At 28.2% G+C, this 17,654-nt stretch overlaps 1 protein-coding gene across 1 annotated transcript; it reads left to right on the plus strand.

The window, feature by feature from the left end:
• The first annotated feature begins 463 nt into the window (after nt 1-463).
• LOC109802613 (uncharacterized) lies at nt 464-16,826 on the plus strand. The gene is made up of 4 exons (XM_083074804.1): nt 464-663; nt 948-2,100; nt 7,382-7,767; nt 16,604-16,826. The coding sequence occupies exons 2-4, from the start codon at nt 1,742-1,744 to the stop codon at nt 16,819-16,821; spliced, it is 963 nt and encodes a 320-aa protein (XP_082930930.1). The 5' UTR covers nt 464-663; nt 948-1,741; the 3' UTR covers nt 16,822-16,826.
• The last annotated feature ends 828 nt before the right edge of the window (nt 16,827-17,654 follow it).

A 17,654-nucleotide genomic window follows, 5' to 3' on the forward strand; every position in this document is an offset into this window, starting at 1 on the left:
TACGTCCCATCATGGGTCAGTTTAACTAAAAACGTCTACCCCAAACATTTTTTGTTAAAATTTTTTGAATAACAAACACCTTCTGTTTAGATTTTTTTATTTAAAAAATTTTTAACTCTCAAAATTATATTATAGAATAATATGGGATATGATATACGGGTTATGCTCTCATGCATAATTCTTGAGATTATTTCCTCAATTAGAATATTTAATTTGGCGTATATTTTGTTGGTTTTAATTCTCCTTTATTACAGAATATTGCCAAATCATATCAAAGATATGAGGGAGATAATTTAGCCTGTATACTTGTATATAATTACCTATTGATCAATAGAATGAGAGACGATTATTTTTCATAACTTTGTTATGGTATCAGAGCGTATAAAGTCTCGGTGAGAACGTGTGACAAAACTCTTCTCATGGATAAAGCTGAGATCGAGAAGAAGACCAAATTGGTGAAAAAGATACCTTCACCATATGACTTGCATGCAAAAGATAATTCAGGAAATTTGAATGGAGGTTTTCAAGCAAATGCAATGCAAGTGAATGGAGAAACCAATGGGACTAATGAAAATGCATTGAGTGGACTAAGATCTGAACAATGGAAAACTCTAAAGGATTTGTTGAACAATCACAAAGGAACCACAAGTGACAAAATGACAGGTAAACATAGTGAGTGGATCATAGACACAGGAGCCTCTAGCCACATGACAGGAAACTTGAGTTTATTATGTGGGCTGAGAGACGTAATTGGGTGTCCAGTGAGACTTCCAGATGGAAAACAACTGATGGCAAAAAAAGAAGGGACAGTGACACTTGATGGAGGATTGAAAGTGGAAAATGTGCTTTATGTGCCAACATTGAGTTGCAACCTGTTGTCTATTTCTCAATTGAAAAATGAAACAAATTGTGTTGTCTATTTCACTAACAACTTATGTGTTATGCAGGATTGCACTTCGAAGATGCTGATTGGAGTGGGTGAACAACGAGATGGACTTTACTTCTTTAAAGGAATCCGAAGTGAGAAAGCACACAAAGCTAATGGAACTTGCGAACTTAATCTATGGCATCAACGCATGGGGCACCCTTCTTTCAAGGTCACTAAATTAGCTTCCAACATGAGGTGTGATAACAGTATTTTAAAGAACAAACCATGTGATGTATGTTTACGGGCTAAGCAAACTAGAGATGTCTTTCCATTAAGTACAAATAATGCTAGTGATAGTTTTGAATTAATACACTGTGATTTGTGGGGGCCCTATAGAACCCCCTCTTCTTGTGGTGCTTTATATTTTTTGACAATAATGGATGATTTTTCTCGTGCTATTTGGATTTATTTGATTTCTGATAAAAGAGAAGTGTCACGTACATTGCTGAATTTCTTTGCATTAATAGAAAGACAATTTGGTAAACAGATTAAAGTGCTACGTAGCGATAATGGTACTGAATTTACATGTTTGAGAAACTACTTTCATGAACACGGGATAGTATTTCAAACATCTTGTCCAGGAACCCCACAACAAAACGGAAGAGTAGAAAGAAAGCATAGACACATTCTTAATGTTGCTCGTGCTCTACGATTTCAAGGTAATCTCCCTATTTCTTTTTGGGGTGAGTGTGTCTTAACAGCTGGATACTTGATTAATCGTACTCCCACTCCAGTGTTGTCTGGAAAAACACCGTATGAGATGTTGTATGGTCAAGCTCCCATGTATGAGCATTTAAAAGTTTTTGGTTGTTTATGCTATGCACACAACTAGATAGACATGGTGATAAGTTTGCTAGTCGAAGTCGAAAGTGTATCTTTGTGGGTTACCCCTATGGGAAGAAGGGTTGGAAATTATTTGATTTAGATACTCAATGCTATTTTGTGTCTCGTGATGTTGAGTTCTTTGAAACGGAATTTCCTTTCACACCTACAGCTGGGGTCAAATATGATTTATCTGTGGATTCGTCGTTAATGAACGATACATTGGATAATGATGATGATAATGATTTGGATAATGACACAAGGATGGGAGAAAATACACTCAATGAGGTAGTTGTAGGTTCTGAAGTGAGGGAGGGAACTGTTGCCTTAGACAGTGAGAGAAGTGATGAGCTCGTAGAAGAAGGAAATAATCCAACTCCTAATGTTGACTCACTAGAGCTTGTTCGTCAAAGCAGTTTGGAGGAACTAGGAAGAGGTCATCGTACCAAATTGCCTTCCGTGAAGCTACGTGAGTATGTAACTCACACCATAAAGAAGTTAAGTCCATCTCCAAGTCAATCCACTTCACAGTATTCTTCAGGTACTCCCTATCCTATATCTCACTATATAAGTTGTGAAAATTTCTCTGAAAAGCATTGCAGGTTTGTTGCTGCTATTACTCTAGCCCAAGAACCCATTCATTATGCTGAAGCAGTGCAAGATGCCAAATGGAGGCTTGCAATGCAGCAAGAACTTCATGCACTAGAAGCCAATGGAACATGGTCTCTAGAAACTCTACCGGATGGGAAGAAACCTCTTGGTTGTAAATGGGTATACAAGATCAAGCATAATTCAGATGGCACGATAGAGCGATACAAGGCGAGACTGGTTATTCTTGGGAATCATCAAAAAGAAGGGGTTGACTATACTGAGACATTTGCCCCTGTTGTCAAAATGGTTACGGTTCGCCTTGTTCTTGCTGTTGCAGCGACAAAGAAGTGGGAATTGCATCAAATGGACGTCCACAATGCTTTCCTTCATGGTGATTTACATGAAGATGTCTACATGAAGCTTCCTCCGGGCTTTCATGCTTCTCAACCGAACCATGTTTGTAAATTGAAAAAGTCTTTATACGGTTTGAAGCAAGCCCCTCGTTGTTGGTTTGCCAAATTATCATCTGCTTTGATAAACTTTGGATTCCGTCAATCAGGTTGTGACCACTCACTCTTTACTCTTCTTGCCCATGGAGTGCAAATGATGGTTCTGGTATATGTAGATGATTTAATCATATGTGGGAACGATTCCGCTGCAATTCAACGCTTTAAAGAATATCTTAGCAAGTGCTTTCACATGAAAGACTTGGGACATTTAAAATATTTTTTGGGAGTAGAAGTTGCAAGGAATTCAAGTGGAATATTTTTGTGTCAACGTAAATATGTATTAGACATCATTCAAGAAGCAGGCCTGCTTGGTGCACAGCCCGTGGCTACACCTCTTGAGCAGAATCATCAACTTGGACTCGCCACTGGACGCTACATTGATCAACCTGACAGGTATCGACGCCTTGTTGGGCGCCTCATATACTTGTGTTTTACCAGACCGGAATTGTCCTACTGTGTTCATACCTTGTCGCAATTCATGCAACAACCGCGTGAAGAACATTGGAATGCAGCCATTCGAATTGTGAGATACCTCAAAGGAAGTCCTGGGCAAGGAATTCTCCTCAAAAGCACATCTGATTTCCAACTACATGGATGGTGTGATTCCGACTGGGTCGGATGTCCATTAACTCGGCGTTCAACTACTGGGTGGGTTGTGTTCTTGGGTCACTCTCCTATATCTTGGAAAACCAAGAAACAACATACTGTCTCTCGTTCATCTGCTGAAGCAGAATACCGTTCTATGGCTACTACTTGTTGTGAACTTAAGTGGCTCCGGAGCTTACTGGCTGATTTAGGCATTTCTCATAAAGGACCTATGCACGTCCACTGTGATAGTCAGGCTACTTTGCATATAGCGAAAAATCCAGTTTTCCATGAACGGACAAAGCATATTGAAGTGGATTGTCATTTCATTCGTAATGAGATACTCCAAGGCACCATTCAACCATCATATGTTCCGACACAAGTGCAACTTGCCGACATCCTTACAAAAGCCTTGGGACGACATCAATTTCAGACTCTACTTAACAAGCTGGGCATTCGTAATCCTCATGCTCCACCTTGAGGGAGGGTAATATGGGATATGATATACGGGTTATGCTCTCATGCATAATTCTTGAGATTATTTCCTCAATTAGAATATTTAATTTGGCGTATATTTTGTTGATTTTAATTCTCCTTTATTGCAGAATATTGCCAAATCATATCAAAGATATGAGGGAGATAATTTAGCCTGTATACTTGTATATAATTACCTATTGATCAATAGAATGAGAGACGATTATTTTTCATAACTTTGTTATAGAAGTTTCACTCAAGATGCAAATAAAATAAGTTTACAAACACACATATAGATATATCACTTTGTAGATGCAAAGTTTAAAAGAGAAATATTATATTAAATCTACACATATAATAGGATTAATATTTAAATTTATAAACTTAAAATTTAATAATGGAAAAAAATAAATATAATTTTTAAAATTAAGTATTAAATTAAATTATAAATATTATGAGGGTTAAAGTTTTTTTGAACAGAAATCGCTTTGGGAATAGGGTTTAATTTTTAAAATTTGAAAAAAAAAAACTATTTTATTATTTTTTTTATAAGAATCCAATTTTTTATTAGTTCAGTAAATTTTATAAAAATCTCAAGTCAAAATTTTCTTTAGATAGAAAAAATATGTTAGATCAGCCCTACATTGATAATACATATTCTTTAATTGGTGTAAAAAAAATACATTCTTTAATATTTATAACACATTTATTTTTTATCAGATGGATTTTATATATGTAGTTCTTATTAAATGACATAGATTTATTTACTTGAATTTATATATTAAAGTTACTGGTTGACAACTCAAATGAAAAATGAAAAATTGTAAATCAATCTAAAATATTAAAAATCGATTGAAAATTTTAAATTACCTGTTTGGTTCAATTTTTAAATTTCCAAAATTGCATGAGTTGGTTCAGTTTTCAAATTAAAATTTCAAGTTGTTCCAAACCAAACTAAATCCCATTTATTTGTAAATGTTTTTTTTAAATGCAAAGTGTAGATATAAAAGATTGACACAATATAAAATGATTTTTTTTAAAATTGTAAGTTATTAAAATTTTCTCTCTCTCCAAATATAAATTATAATATTTAAAAGATATTTTATAAAATTATAAATTACTAAGCTGAATTTTAGACTGAAAAATTATGAATTATTTATAATTTTTTAAAATAATTTGTTTTAAAGTGACAAATTATATATATGAAAGAATATTTAATATCTTAACTAAAACGGTATTAAAAGATATTTTTATTAAAATAATAAAATAAAAATTAGTGTCTAATATATTAAATGATCGAAATATTTTAATATTTTTTATTTTATTTTTTATGTATGATCTTAAACAATTAAGATAATATTATATATTTTTAATTTTAAATAACAAATTTTAAAAATAAAAAATCAAGCTATATCAAATTGCAAAAGTTAGTTTCATTTTATTCAAATTTTATAATTCATTTAAATTAAACTAAATTATACCACACTTAATTTTCTTATTTAATTTGAATGACTTTAAAATAGTATCACAAGCACCGTTACTAGATATTCGTCATCGTCCCAAAGCTAACGTTACCATTCGGTATCAATGACTTTAGAAGCAACAAAACGATAACTTATATCATATCCCTATATAACCACGTAGTCAAGGACGGAGCCAAGGGGGGACCTACGGGTGCCACGGCCCCCCAACAAATTTTAATTTTTTTTTATATACATATATATTACTATATGGCACCCCCTATTTTTAATATAAACTCATATGTATAATTAAATGAATAACCCAAATTTATTTTTTTATTCAACTTTTGGACTTCTGGTACGGCCTGCTATGTGGTATCACTTTGGAATTTTTTTTTTTTTAAAAAAATGTAGCGCCTCATTTGATCATTCCAATTCTCGGCCCCCCCAGTATTGAAATCCTGGCTCCGTCCCTGCACGTAGTTATTTTATTTTTTCATTTTGTGCTAGGAGTCTTCTGAGTTTGTATATCAAATCTAATTAATAGTACCTTTTTCAATTAGTTAATCAATTACAGTATAATTTACCTTCTCTAATTCTGGAAGCAATATTACTCATATACTTTCAATTAATTAACGATAAGCATCAATGTGGTTTTGAACCCTTTTCATATATATATATATATATATATATATATATTAAGAATAATAGTTCACATACAACAATATATTATATTTGTAATTATTTTTTTCTATCACATAATTTATTAGTTTTCAAATTTCTCTCTCTTTTCTCCTTTTGTTGTACAAATATCATCTCTCTTTGCAAATGATATACTAACTAATTAATTTCCATGGAAAAAAAATATAGTAACTAATTTTTCATCAACTAATAATTAAATTCATGCTTAAAATTGAACGTTTTAAACAGTTAAATATTTATGCTTTAATTTATATTTCATTACTTTTGAATTAAATATATTCTTTTTTATTTGTATGTACATGTACATGTTTTCATGTTTTGCATTATATTTATAATTAAGTATCTGTTTAAAGCAAGTTTCATTCTCATTTTTGCTTCATAAAAAATGGTTTTACACTTTTTAAAGATTTTATAAAGCTTTATAGTGTGTTTGGATGGGGAATTTAAATGGAGTAATTCATTTATTTGAAGAATTTCAAATTCTTTGAGGTGAAATACCTTGTTTGGATGGAGAATTTATAAAGAATTTGAAATTCAAGCATTTGTGAAATTCCTTGAAATAGTAGAATTTCAAATTCTCCCAAAAAAGTAAGAATTTGAAATTCCTCATATTTTTTTTCCTTCATATTTCACTTATATATTTTATCTTATCTCATATCTCTTCATATTTTTAATTACTGAATATTTAAAAATATTTTTAAAATTATTAAATATTATCTAATATTAATTTTTAAAATTATTAAATATTTAAAAATTAGTTAATATTTAATTTTATAAAATTTAATTTAAGAATCTCAACATATAAATATATTTTTAAAATCAAATTTATCATGGTAGAATCAAATTATCATATTTAACCCATAAATTTAAAATTTGAGAAATTTGAATTGACTTATCCAAACAAAATATTTTAAGAATGACGAAAATTGAAATCAAAGTAATTCAAATACCAAGAATTTAAAATTCCTTGAATTTGTAAAATTCTTCATCCAAACACACCATTAGATAATTCTGTTTTACTTTTCATTTTTAAAGATTGTTATAAACTAGCTGGTCATTGTATAAGTGGATGGTTAAGATCCAATTAGGGTGAGTGAGGGTGTATGAAATTTAATGATTTCCTTTGAGAAGGAATAAACATTTCATCCGTTGAATGTGAATAAACATTCATCCAATAATTAGAAGGAATAAACATTACATGCAGATGTGATTGTTAATTACGGTGCTTTATGTAAATTTAGTTGTGACTAGTGCTTGTTAATTTCGTTGAAGGTAGAAGAGATTAAAATGAATGAAATTAAGCAGCCGAGAGAAGAGAAGAAAGGATGGAGAAAAGTTTTAAAAGTTATAAGGAATTGGATGGCACACAAGAATAAAAATGAATGGTTGAAGGACATGAGAGGGATGCTAAGTTTGGTGGCTACAGTAATAGCCACAATAACATTTCAAAGTGCTCTTAATCCACCAGGTGGTGTTAGACCAGCATCAGATGACAGTGATGATGTTCTATGTCATAACAGTTCAGACACGAATCCATGTCCCGGAGAATCTGTCCTAGCTGTTATATACCCAGACACATATGAGAGATACCTTTTTTGCAACACTTTATGTTTCGCTTCATCTCAAGCTGTTTGTCTTTTGCTTGTGAGTGGGTTTCCTATGAATCACCGATTCTTCACCTGGCTGTTGTTAATAGGCATGTGCATCACTCTCTCCAGCCTCACTTTAGCCTACTTGTATGGTGCGTTTATGATTACTCCAAATCCCGTTTGGGCTGAAACTGCTTTAGGCATGTTTGCTGCAATTATTTTGATTTGGCTTGGGCTGCTTGGACTCATCGCACTTTTCCTTTCCTTCCGCCTAATTGTTTAGCTTTTCACCAAATGGAATGAATCAAGTAAACCATAATGATCTGCTTTTGTGCTAGCTACCTCATCTCGCATGTGAAACTCTAATTACTTCCCCAGTGTTGTACCTTGTTATGGTTGAGTAATGTAATTCAAATGTATAGTCTTTATGTATCATATAATCTGTGTTTAGTTTATACATATAGTCTGAAAGTTTAGTTTATACTTATATTGTCTAATGACATCCTCTAATGGTATAGTTTGATGATATTATCTGATAGTATAGTCTGATAAATAATAATATTATCTGTATACCTTAGTTTATAAATATCATATGCTTGTATCATTTATCAATGTATTTTATAAATACATGTTTGTATTATTACTTATTAATAAGAGTAATAGTAGTCATGTTTAATGTACAAGTATGAGAATACAATTTTTTTTTACTCAGTTTTCACTTTGTCTGTTATAAATGTGTGTTTCTATGCATTTCATTCTCATCAATTATGCAATTATATCATTTAATTTATTTAATTTTCAACTATATACACAATATTGTATAATGATTTGATGGAAATATATGAATTTTGTTATTTCCAAGTCTAGACTTTGTCTTGGTTTCATTCTTCATAATTTTCTATTACATACACTAAGAACATGCGTTATTGCGAGAATTCATAATTTTTAAATTATTAATAAAAATAATTAATAAATCAAAATTAAAATTCAATTATAGACATTTTTTTTATTATAAAATATTACTATTATCCTTTAAAAAATTATCAACATCACATGTCCGTAATATTTTGCTTTATTAAAGGAAAAAGCAAAATCCGTCGGAAATTGCTGTCAAAATTTCTGACGGAAAAATCCGTCGGAAATTGTTGTCAAATTTTCCGACGGAAAAATCCGTCGGAAATTATAATTTTTTTTTAATTTTAATAAATTTATTAATGTAACAACTCTCATATTTGGCTTCTCAAGGGTTCTATTTCACAATATTTCACTGTTTAGCGTGTTTTATTCTTACTTGTGCAATTTCTGGGAGACTTCCCAGAAGGTCACCCATCCCAGTACTACTCCAGGTCAAGCACGCTTAACTGTGAAGTTCTGATAAGTAAGCTACCGAAATGTCTATGTATGTTGTCAGTATAACTTGTATAAATTAATTCATTTAAGTCATCCTCAAATATACAATCTCATATTTGTACTATAATAATAATATATAATAATTTTATATTACGAATAATAATAATAATAATAATAATAATAATAATAATAATATATTTAATTATTCTTTATTTATATGTACTTACTTTTATAATTAACATCTACTTACTTTTATTTAAAATTATAATTTAAATTATTTAATTTTATAATTTATAATGATAATATAATTTATAAAATTATAAATATTTATTTATTACATACTTATAAATTAAATTTTAATATTTTAAATAAATTATTAATTAATTTAATATATTTATTTACCTTAAATCAAACATATAAAATTTAAAAAATGTATTTATCCTTTTTTTTTCTAATTATCAACTATTAATAAAATACTAACTTAAAATCTTATCTAATTATATATAATATTTTCATATCAAATTTAAAACCAGATATTAGTTATACAAAAATATTAAGATCATATAGTAAATTGTCAATAAGATTTTAGTTAAATAATTTAAAATAATTAATATTTCAATTATATTGTTAATTAGCAAATAATTTATTCCAAAACTAATTAATTTTTTATATTAATTATTAGTAAAATTTAATAACTTTTAATTTAACAATTAATTGGATCGATGAAATTCAACACACCATGAGTTATTGAGCGGAATAACTTTACCAAGAGTTATTTTGTAAGTTATCTTAAATCAAACATATAAAATTCAAATAATGTATTTATCCATGTTTTATTTTTTAATTATCAACCATTAATAAAATACTAACTTAAAATCTTATCTAATTATATCATAATATTTTCATATCAAATTTAAAATCAGTTCTTACATTTTCGACAAATATAAATTTGTCTGAAATATTCTATCAATAATATAACTTTTTTTACAAAAATTTTCTCATCAAAAATATAAATTTTTCGACAGATTTAATTTTATTTTATAAAAAATCATCTTCGATTAATATAACATTTTTTATATATGATTTAAGAGTAAAAGATTTTCAATTGAACGATTAAATTTACAAAATTCACATTTAATATAAAGTTATTGAGCGGTGTAACACTTAGTAAAATTAATACCATTGTAATTATAGCTCCTCTCATGTATATATATATATATATATATATATATATATATATATATATATATATATATATGTGTGTGTGTGTGTGTGTGTGTGTCTATATATATATATATGATTTAAGAGTAAAATATTTTCAATTTAACGGTTGAATTTACAAAATTCACATTTAATATAAAGTTATTGAGCGGTGTAACACTTAGTAAAATTTATACCATTGTAATTATAACCCCCCTCATATATATATATATATATATATATATATATATATATATATATATATATATATATATATATATATATATATATATATTAAATGCGACTTTTACAATGTATTACACCGCTCAATAACTTTATATTAAATGTGAATTTGGTAAATCCAACTGTTAGATTGAAAGTTCATATCTCTTATAGATTATATATACAAAACTTTATATTAATCCAAGATGATTTGATACTTCATTTTTATAAAACAAAATTGATGTAATATATTCATTTCAAAATACACTAAAATATGAACACTTGGATTATCTTCCAGTTGTTGTTCAATTTTAACAAAACTTGATATACACGTATAAAGTGATATGAACTTTCAATTTAACGGTTGGATTTACAAAATTCACATTTAATATAAAGTTATAGAGCGGCATAATACTTAGTAAAAGTTACACCGATATAATTATAACCCCTTATATTATATATATATATATATACACATACATATATATACAGCGACAGCTGCACGTTTGGAATAGTGAGGCACTTGCCCTCACTACTATTTGACATATACATAATTTTTTATCTAAAAAAATAATATATTTTAAAAAATAAAAATTATATTCTAATAAAATAAATATATAGATTCAGAAAAAATGTTTATTTATTTGATATCTGTCAAATTTTTGAAGGAAATTAATTCTCATGTGATAAAAAAAATTTCTTAATAATGAATTAATTTTTAAAAAAAGTTTAATTATAATATATATGTATATATATATATATGTCTTAATATTCACATATATAATGTAATATATTAAAACAAATAATTTTTTGATAAAATAAAATTTGTAGCATGCATGTTTTTCTTTTGTGTTTTTTATTTATTGTATACGTTGATTGAAAAAATCAAAATTGTAAAATTGTATACATTGATTAAAAAAATCAAAATAAGAAAAATCATAAGATTTATATTCTATTTAGAATTGTTATTATAAGATATATTTTAAAATAAATTATCATCTAAAAATATATATTAGATATTAAAAACAGATTTATATCATAAATAAATTAAACTTTATTTTTATAAATTTAACATATAGATTTTTATATTTTTAATAGTGTTAAATTATTATAAAATAAAAGTCTATATAATTGTAGTTCTACCCAAATATTTAAAAATTATCTATGATAGATAAATAAGTCACACTTAAAATATATATTTTTAAAGAAAGTTAGGTTCAAACCAAGTAAATTATAATAAAATATAGTATAACCTAATTTATTTTCATCTTTAATACTAATCGTAGATATAAAAAACTTGTAATAAATAATTATAATATATATTTATACCTTTAAAAGATATATAAAATTTTTAATACTACAAATATATATAAGAAATTAAAAATAATAAATTAAAAATAAGAAATTAAAAAAAGAAATTAAAAATAAGATTTCCGACGGAATAATTCCGTCGGAAATTTTCCGGCAGAAATTTCCGACGGATTTATTTTTCCGTCGGAAATTTCCAACGAAATTTTCCGTCGGAAAGTTTCTATCGGAAATTTCCGACGGATTTATATTTTCGTCGGAAATTTTCGACGGAAAATTTCCGACAAAAAATTCTGTCGGAAATTTCCGACGAAAATATAAATCCGTCGGAAATTTCCGACGGATCCATATCCGTCGGAAATTTTCCGTCAGAAATTTACATTTTTCTTGTAGTGACAATGATACACCACGATGATCATGACTATTATTGTCATTGTCGTCATTATTACCATTGTTGTTAATAATGGTGGTGATGACAACATCAATGATGACAATAACGGTGGCGGTAGCAACGATGCCAATATTGGCGTTGTCACCATTATTCTCACTGCCACCGTTATTAATTTGTTACTATCATCGCCACCACTGTTCTTAATGACAATGATAGTAATGGTGTGACAATAGTAACAATGATGAAAACATCAATAATAGATAGTGGTACATGTTGATATTTGTAGAAAAGATAATAATAATAATTTTGTAAAGAAATGTTTATACTTGAGTTTTAATCTTGATAATTAATTATTTTTATCTTCAATCTAAAAATTATGATTTACTCCACACATATATCTCATAATAAGACATGCTCTAATTGAATACTATATATATATATATATATATATATATATATATATCAAATCTATAAATTTTAAAAAATTTAAAAATTATTTGATATTTTATTTTATTAATTCAAATTGATTAATAATCATAAAAATATTTTATATATTGATTTGAATTTATATAACAAAGTATCGTATGATTTTCAATCTTTTTAAAAATTTGTATATTTCATCAATACATTAAGAACTTTTAATTTAATATGATTGGATTATTCAGATTTGAGGTAGTACATGAGTTATTTAATAAAATAAGTCTATCAAAAATTACTCTTGCATTAAATGAATCTATATGTGTGTGTATAATACCAAAAATCCTTAAACTAAAAAAACAACTTATATTAAAAGATTGTAAATAAAACTACATATTACTATTATAGTTGTCATTTATCATTGTCGTTGTCACAATCGTCACAACTATTGTTGTCACTACCAATGCCATTGTTACTGTCACTATTAATATTGTCACTACTATCAATACTACAATCATCACTAATAGTATTATTGTTACCATCAGCGATACCAACATCATTATCATCATTAATTGACATAATTAATTACTACCATCATGATTAACATAATTATCAAAAATAAAATAATATCAATAACATAATTATTAAAAATATAAAATAATATCAAATAAATGCTTAGTAGTTAAATTGGAGAGAATATGTAATTTTAAACAAGAAAATACCCTTTAATGCAAAGTAACTCAGCCCCTTCATCTTGTTTTATTTTCTATTATTTTTGACATCATAATATTGTGTCCTTTGTACCATCCTTTACCATGACTATACAACGGAAAATGTTTGCAAGACATCCATTACGAGATACACTATTAGTATTTTTCTTATTATATGCGATTTTTTAAGTGAATTTTTCATAAAAATTAATTCGTAAAAAACGTTGTTCCTACAAATTTTTCTACAGGTAATACCTTTGTAGATAATATATTTTTGTGAATATTAAAATTCGTAAGAAATTTCCTAAGAAATTTGTTGCAAAAAAAATTCACAGGAAAGTTTCCTGCAAAAAAAAATTTGCAGGAATGTTTCCTGCGAATTTTTTCACAAGAAATTCTGCAGGAATGTTTTTTACGAAAAAAATTAAAGCAATTACTACAAATTCTATCAATAATTCTTCAACTTTCAAATGTTCACAATGAATTCATCCGAAGTATTTGTTTCCACTCCTCCAATATGTGATACTTAATCTTTTAAATTCTAAGATTATATATTATAAGTCTAACACTCAACCATACAAATCAACTTGTAAGGTAAGTGTTGTCCTAACTTATATACTTTTTAATTATTTTATTTTCAATCAATGTGAGACTTGAAGTTTTTTTAAAATATTAAACTTATAAATTTAAATATTTTTTATTTTTCCTGCGGATTAAAATTGGCAAGAAAATCTGCAAGAAAAGTTACCTGTAAAATTTTTTTACGATTTAGTAAACATTACTTACGAATTTATTTTTGTAAGAAAATCTGCAAGAAACAAAATATAATTCTTACAATATTTTCTGCAAATTTTTACCATGGAAAAAATTTTCTATGATCATTAAAATTATAGGAAAATTTGCAAAAATTTCTTGTAGATTATTTTTCATAAAAGAAAATTCTAAGAAATATATGTAAATTATTTTTTGTAAATAAATTCGTAAAATTTTTGTGAAATTATTATTACAAGAAAATTTGCAAAAAATTTCTACGAATATTTTTTGTAGGAAAATTTGCAGGAAAATGACATTTTTCTAGTAGTGACAAAATACTTCATCACTCTTTAAATTTTATTTATTTTATTTTTTAATTAATATTTTAAAAATAAAATATTTACTTGACTAAAAATTTGCTGTTATTTTATTATTAATGAGTGTCCCAAAGTGTATATGAAACAAATGAGTGTAAAATATATAACCCGTGTCCGAATTTTGCTTGTCGAGTGGATGCTCAGCTTACGAATTCTAATTAGAGTCTCTGAGGTTGATGTCCGTTAAAGAATTCAGTCTATTGCTGAACTATATATTGGTCACTGTTGAATAAAAATATAAGTGGTTCTGTTAAACTTTTTTTTTTTTTTTAATTCAAGAGATAGCTACTTAGTATTAGGGGGCGAATAACAAAGTATAATAATAATATCTTAAGAAATGAAGTTTAATTAGTTCAGTTTTTAAAATAAGATCCAAAAATTAATCCAAACGAGATGGAACATAGTCCAACCAAAGTAAAAACAAATGGTTTGAATTCAATTTTAAAATTATAAAAAAATAGACAAAATAAACCTTCAAATCGAATAAAATTCTCTTTTTTAAAATCAAAAAAATCAATCATCTTATATCATATATGTTGGAGATGACACGCATAGAAACAAATATACTCATAACAGAGAACAAAGAGTGAAAACTAAATAGTGAAAAACTTTATTCTCACACTTGTGTATTATACATGATTACCCATTCCTCTTCTTAATGAGCAGTAATACAAACATGTATTTATAGAGTATATTGACAAATGATACAAACATATAACTCTAACAAACTAAGGTATACAAATGATACCTATAAATTATACCATTAGACTATACTATCAGATGATACCATCAGACGATACATGTATAGATTAAACCTTCAAACTATATGTAAAGACTAGACACATAGACTATACATTTGAATTATAATATTCAACACTTCCCTTTAATTATTCAAATGTTCTAAGGACACAACTCCTAGCATTTCCATTAACTTCTTGAATCTTTCTGCCTTTAATGGTTTAGTAAAAACATTTGCAACCTGTAACTCCGTACAACAATAAACCAACTTTAGTTTTTCTTTGCTCACTTGATCTCTCAAGAAATGAAACTTAGTCTCTATATGCTTGTTTCTTCCATGTGCAATTGGATTCTTAGCCAAGCTTATAGGTGACTTTTTGTTAACAAACAGCTGTATTGGTTTCTTGTACTCAATCTTCAACTCTTCAAGTAGTGATTCCAACCATAAAATTTGACATGTTGCTTGTGAAGAAGCTATATACTCTGCCTCACAAGAAGATAGAGCAACCACACTTTTTTTCTTTGAACACCAAAAAAATTGGTGCACTCAAGAAAGGAAACAAGTAACTAGAAGTATTCTTTTTGTCCACCTTGTCTCCACACTAGCTAGTCAAAATCTAAAAATGCTTCAATTTCTCTCACATTTCTCCTTTCTATTAGGAAATAATAGACCATACTTTTGTGTTCCCTTCAAGTACCTTATAGTACGTTTGGTAGCAACCATGTGTGAGACTCTTGGATCACTCATGAACCTACTAACCAACCCAACTTCAAAACAGATGTTAGGCCTACTATTACACAAAAATCCCAGTGATCCCACAATCTGCTTGTACAATGTGCCATCAACAAACTTCTATTTCTCCTTTACCAACTTCACATTTGTGTCAACTAGGGTCACTACTTCATTGCAATTTTTCATATGGAACCTCTTTAGCACCTCCTAGATATATTTTTTTCTGATACAAAAAACACCCTTACTTGTACGTATAAACAACCTCCAAACCAAGGAAGTAGTTAAGAATTCCTAAGTCAGTCATTTCAAATTTTGACTTCATTCCCCCCTTGAATTCCTCAATTTCAAAGCTATTATTGCCTGTAACAAGAAGGTCTTCATATACAAACATACCATAATCAAATCAACATCATTCTTCATCTTCACATATATCCCAAACTCCACTTAACATTTTGAGAACCCCTATTGGTGTAAGAAAGCATCCATTCTCTTCTTCCAAGCTTGAGGGGCTTGTTTCAATCCATACAAGGCTTTTCTTAACTTGTATATTGCATGTTCTCTTCCTTTCACCTCAAATCTTGGTGGCTGCAACACATACACCTCTTCCTCCAATAAACTATTGAGAAATGTAAGTTTCACATCTAATTGAAACACTATGTTTCGCTTCATCTCAAGCTGTTTGTCTTTTGCATGTGAGTGGGTTTCCTATGAATCACTGATTCTTCACGTGGCTGTTGTTAATAGGCATGTGCATCACTCTCTCCAGCCTCACTTTAGCCTACTTGTATGGTGCGTTTATGGTTACTCCAAATCCTGTTTGGGATCAAACTGCTTTAGGCATGTTTGGTGCAATTATTTTGATTTGGCTTGGGCTGCTTGGACTCGTCGCACTTTTCCTTTCCCTGCGCCTAATTATTTGGCTTGTCACCAAATGGAATGAATCATGTAAACCATCACAATGATCTGCTTCTGTGCTAGCTACCTCATCTCGCATGCGAAACTCTAATTACTTCTCCATTATTATACCTTGTTATGGTTGAGTAATGTAATTCAAATATATAGTCTGCACATATCGTCTATATGTATAATTTATGTGTTTAGTTTATACATATAGTTTGAAGGTTTAGTCAATACATATATTGTCTAGTGACATCCTTTGATGGTATCAGTTGATAATATAGTCTATAAGTATTATATGTGTACCTTAGTTCATAAATATCATATGCTTGTATCATTTTTCAATGTATTTTATAAATACATGTTTGTATTATTACTCATTAATAAGAGAGATATTAGTCATGCCTAATGTACAAGTGTGAGAATACAATTTTTCTCTACTCAATTTTCACTCTCTCTGTTATAAATGTGTGTTTTTGTGCGTGTCATCCTCATCAATTATGCAATTATATCACTACCACCCACCACCACAATCATGATTACCATTGTCATTGTCGTTGTTGTCATTACTACCATTGTTGTTGATGACAGTGATGATGACAACATCAATGATGACAATAATGGTGGCGATAACGACGATGCCACTATTGTTATTGTTGTCATCACTATTTTCACTGTCATTGTTATTTGTTACTATCATTGTCACCACTGTTGTCAACGACAATGATAGTGGTGGTGTGACAATAATGACAATAATAACAGTGATGGCAGCCTCACTAGTAGACAATGGTACATGTTGATAGTTGTAAAAGAGATAATAATAATAATTTTGTAAAGGAATGTTTATAATTAAGTTTGAATCTTGATAATTAATTATCTTTTATCTTTAATCTAAAAA

The sequence above is a fragment of the Cajanus cajan genome, chromosome 5 (genome assembly GCF_000230855.2).
Source record: "Cajanus cajan strain Asha chromosome 5, NIPB_CcT2T_4, whole genome shotgun sequence".
In the NCBI taxonomy this organism is placed as follows: domain Eukaryota; kingdom Viridiplantae; phylum Streptophyta; class Magnoliopsida; order Fabales; family Fabaceae; genus Cajanus; species Cajanus cajan.